The 1,510-nt window shown below is 61.5% G+C and overlaps 1 protein-coding gene across 1 annotated transcript in view; it reads right to left on the bottom strand.

Moving 5' to 3' along the window:
• Positions 1-207: 207 nt before the first annotated feature.
• LOC104515822 (cysteine and histidine-rich domain-containing protein 1-like) overlaps positions 208-1,510 on the bottom strand; it is a gene marked incomplete at its 3' end in the record, with an annotated part of 1,504 nt that continues 201 nt past the window's right edge. Inside the window, exons 2-5 of the mRNA XM_010159938.1 lie at positions 1,342-1,391; positions 1,186-1,242; positions 462-610; positions 208-320 (exon numbers count right to left, since the gene is read on the bottom strand). Coding sequence (XP_010158240.1) covers positions 208-320; positions 462-610; positions 1,186-1,242; positions 1,342-1,391 — 369 coding nt within the window. The remainder of the gene's footprint in view (positions 321-461; positions 611-1,185; positions 1,243-1,341; positions 1,392-1,510) is intronic.

The following is a 1,510-nucleotide window of genomic DNA, read 5'->3' as shown; positions in this document are numbered from 1 at the left end:
AGACCCTCCCCACAGCCCCACCGCCAGCTCTCCAGCTCAGCACGCGCAGCTCCTGCGCACGCCCCGTTGCCGCCGAGACGCAGCTTGGGGGGGTTTGCAGGTGGCTGAGCACACAGCCCCTGCCATCCGGCGCTGAACCTGCCATGCAACACGCCATGCCGAGCCTGCCACGTGCCACCCCTCTGCCATCCTTCCGCCCATCGCTACCTGTGCAACTGCCCCCAGGTGCCTCGTCCTTGGAGGACAGGTTCAGTTGCTCCAGTGCCTGCTCCAGAGACCTGGACACTTTAATTGGCAGCAGTTGTCTTGGCTCATCAGAGCTGGGAAACAGCAGCAGGAAAGGCCGAGGGGGTTATTTTTGCAATTTAAGCACCGTTGCCTGTCCTGAGGAAGCAGCAGGGCAGGACACGTGCAGAAGCAGCAGCGCGTCAGGGTGACGCTGTTGGCTGAGCCCGTCTCACCTTGGTCTTTCCCGCTTCATCTTCTCAGCTGATTTTGGTCCTTGGATGATGAGCTCCTCCACTGGTTTGGCCTTCGGCTTGTTTGAGGTCTCCTCTTGGCTGAAAGGCTCAGGGGGCTTCTCCTTGCTGTGAAACCCCTTTGTGCATCCCTGAGCAGCAGACGGCAAGCCTGACGCCTGCTTTGCCCTCCCTAACCTGGCAGCTGCTCCCAAGCCCCATGAGTGTCCGTGCTCAGCCAGCTCTGTGTCCCGCAGAGATGGGTTCTGACCCTGCATCAGGGCAGGGGGCTGCATCTGCAGGGATTCCCGGGGACAAGACGCTGTGGCAGCCCCACTGGGACCATGGCAGACAGGTTGCAGCTCTGCTGCACCTCAGCCTGGCAGCTGACGGGCAGCAAGTGCCTCACCCACATCCCCAGGCCCCAGCTGACTGCATCCTCCCCCTGCCCTGGGACTGCTCAGACATTCACAGTTGTGCTGGCTCTTGGGGCACTTGGGCTTATCTCACGGGATCCAGGACAGTGATCCCAGCCCCTTCCAGCACCCTTCTGTGGCAGCATCTGCCCCACACTTCGGGAGCAGCACCCTTGCTCCTTGGAAGCAGATAGGAAATCCCCGGCTGTCGTGGCGAAGGGGGCAGCCTTGGCACGGGATGGGGATGGTACAAGGGCAAGGAGGAGAGGACAGAGGAGCAGCGGGATCATTTGGGCTGGCGGGACACTCACCTTTATGGAGAGGAACTCGGAGAAGTCTGTTGTGCGTTTCTTGCAACAAGACCAGCCCTAGGCACCGGGAGATGACAACCTGGTCAGGTGTGGGCAACCCCAGCAGGCACGAGGGTCCCTCCCTGCAGCTGCAGCCCCAGGTCCTGCCCCACTCACCTTCAGGGCATCGTGGAAGATGGGGACGCCTGGGTGATACAGGCAGGAATCTGAAAAGGGAAGACTAGGCAGAACCATTCAGGAGGACCAATCCTGCTCACAAGCCACCCGTGACAGCCGGCAGCTCCTAAGTCAGCTCCTGCCTGTGCTGAGCTGGGCTTGACCCCGC

Source organism: Eurypyga helias, unplaced genomic scaffold, assembly GCF_000690775.1.
Source record: "Eurypyga helias isolate BGI_N326 unplaced genomic scaffold, ASM69077v1 scaffold47599, whole genome shotgun sequence".
NCBI classification, from domain to species: domain Eukaryota; kingdom Metazoa; phylum Chordata; class Aves; order Eurypygiformes; family Eurypygidae; genus Eurypyga; species Eurypyga helias.
This window is presented reverse-complemented; position numbering and strand designations above follow the sequence as displayed.